This window comes from Alexandromys fortis, unplaced genomic scaffold (genome assembly GCF_014885135.2).
Source record: "Alexandromys fortis isolate MF-2015 unplaced genomic scaffold, M_Fortis_MF-2015_v1.1 scaffold_31, whole genome shotgun sequence".
Lineage (NCBI taxonomy): Eukaryota > Metazoa > Chordata > Mammalia > Rodentia > Cricetidae > Alexandromys > Alexandromys fortis.
The window spans coordinates 15,246,516-15,248,427 of NW_026067974.1; the positions used below are offsets into that span (position 1 = coordinate 15,246,516).

Below are 1,912 nucleotides of genomic sequence, written 5' to 3' on the forward strand. Positions count from 1 at the left end.
TGACTATTTGCCTCCTGTCTCCATCTTCCAAGCGCAGGCGTTATTGGCACGCACACCACGCCCAGCAAATCCAAGCCTTTGAGCAGACAAAACTGGTGACTAACAGCCCACAGCGACCAAGGACCGACCTACCAGCCGTCTGGCACTGGCGGGAACATTTTCTAAATTTGATTCAGTGGCTCTCAGACTTGCTAGTTTGTAAGGAAATTGTTGAAGACCCCCCCAACCTTTTTGTTTGTTTGTTTTTGTTTTCCCATTTTTATTGGGGGGGCAACAGGGAAGGGGCCTCTTTTCTCAACAGGAGAATTCACAGGTTCTTCAGCCATTCCAGGCTTGTGCCTGAAGGTCCTGGGAGTGGCTGGGCACATCAGGCATGTTCCCATTATCTCGTTCAGGGACTGGGTAGGGTGTTGCCTGGTTGATCATGGAAGCATACTTGGTGTAGGGGCTGATTATGGGTATAATTATAGCGAGGCTCCAAACTGAGAAGGACACCACCAGTACGAGCTCCTTCGACCAGGCATTCTTGAGGAAAGTGGTGATTCTCGCGGCCATCTTGGTCTTAGAGCCGACAAGGGTGCCCAAGACCTTTTGTTTATGTTGATTTTTATCTGGTGTTAGGAAAGTAAATATTTAGTAATTGGTTCTCCAGGAAAATCTTTGTGACAGGGTCTCCTGTGGCCTGGGCTGGCCTTGAGTTTGCTGTGTAGCTGAGTTTGCCTTGATTTTCTGACCCTCCTGTCTCTACCTCTCAAGTGCTAGGATTATAGGGGTATACTACCATACACCCTTTATAAATAGCAGTAAAGATTTATTTATTTTTAGATTATGTGAATGAATTTTATCTCATCCTATGCACTATGCGTATGCAGTGCCCAAGGAGACCAGAAAAGGACATTAGCTCCCCTGGAACTGGAGTTACAGACGGTTGTGAGATGCTATGTGGGTGCTAGGAATTGAACTCGGGTCCTCTGGAAGAGCAGCCAGTGCTCTTCACTACTGAGCCACCTCTCCGACCCACTTAATTTTATTTTACAAAAAAAAAAAAAAAAGAATAGTGAAAAGAATGGTATGTTTTACATTTTCCTAAATCTCTTTCATGAACATACTCAAAGGCAGCTAGGTTGATACCTACATTTGATTTTTATGATGCCATAAAATGCTGTCTCAGTGTCTTCCACAGTTTTGACTTCATGAAGCCCTTGGAAGGGTTCTGGGACTTTCAGAGGGTCCTAGAAACACCCAGAAGGAACTGTTATGCTAATACATTGGGTTTTCCATACAGTCCAGGCAGGTTTCTTATATTCCATTTACAGGTAGATGAGGGAACAGGTGCAAAGAACAATTTAGCGAGGTACCCAGTGGAGGGGGGGTTATTTAACCCAGAGAGTGGCAAAGGCGGGATTCCAGCCCAGTTTGTTGATACGGATGTGGAGTGGAGTGGGAAGTGAGCATTTGCCAGATGTGTGATCCTGGGGAATCTGAGGTGCTGTCCTCCAAGTCACCTAGCTAAGATTGCTTTGACCGCCTCCCTGAGCTGAGGTCTCTCATCTGCTTCCTTGCGTTAGTCCTGTCTCCTGTGCATACAGCATTGTATTCCCACTCTGCTGTGACATTGGGTCACACACGTCATGGGGACAGCCGCCGCATCTCCCTGGAGGGTGGCTGCTCCACTGCGGGCTGACACAGCGCTAAAGCTCTTTGCTAAAGAAAGAAGTGCAATAGACGAGCACTGTGTGCGCGAGGGCAGACACTGTCCATCTGCCTAGGCAGGCTTCTGTGCTGCTGGCCCAGGGAGGGAGAGGAGAGGCTCCCACCCCGCAAGGTGCACTTCCATGCATGTTTGCACCACTGTGTCTACAGGACAAACCACAGGCTAAGAAAACCCTCCAGAATCTCTTTGTGAGATCTC

At 47.9% G+C, this 1,912-nt stretch overlaps 1 protein-coding gene across 1 annotated transcript; it reads right to left on the reverse strand.

Annotated features, from left to right (window-relative positions):
• Window positions 1–318: 318 nt before the first annotated feature.
• Window positions 319–555, reverse strand: LOC126510209 (NADH dehydrogenase [ubiquinone] 1 alpha subcomplex subunit 3-like). Its single transcript, XM_050156655.1, has one exon. It carries the CDS (start codon window positions 553–555, stop codon window positions 319–321), a length of 237 nt encoding a protein of 78 aa, XP_050012612.1.
• Window positions 556–1,912: the final 1,357 nt, after the last annotated feature.

Bases quoted from the DNA above. Each gene is read 5' to 3' on its own strand.
- LOC126510209 (XM_050156655.1), bottom strand. From the start codon at position 555: ATGGCCGCGAGAATCACCACTTTCCTCAAGAATGCCTGGTCGAAGGAG.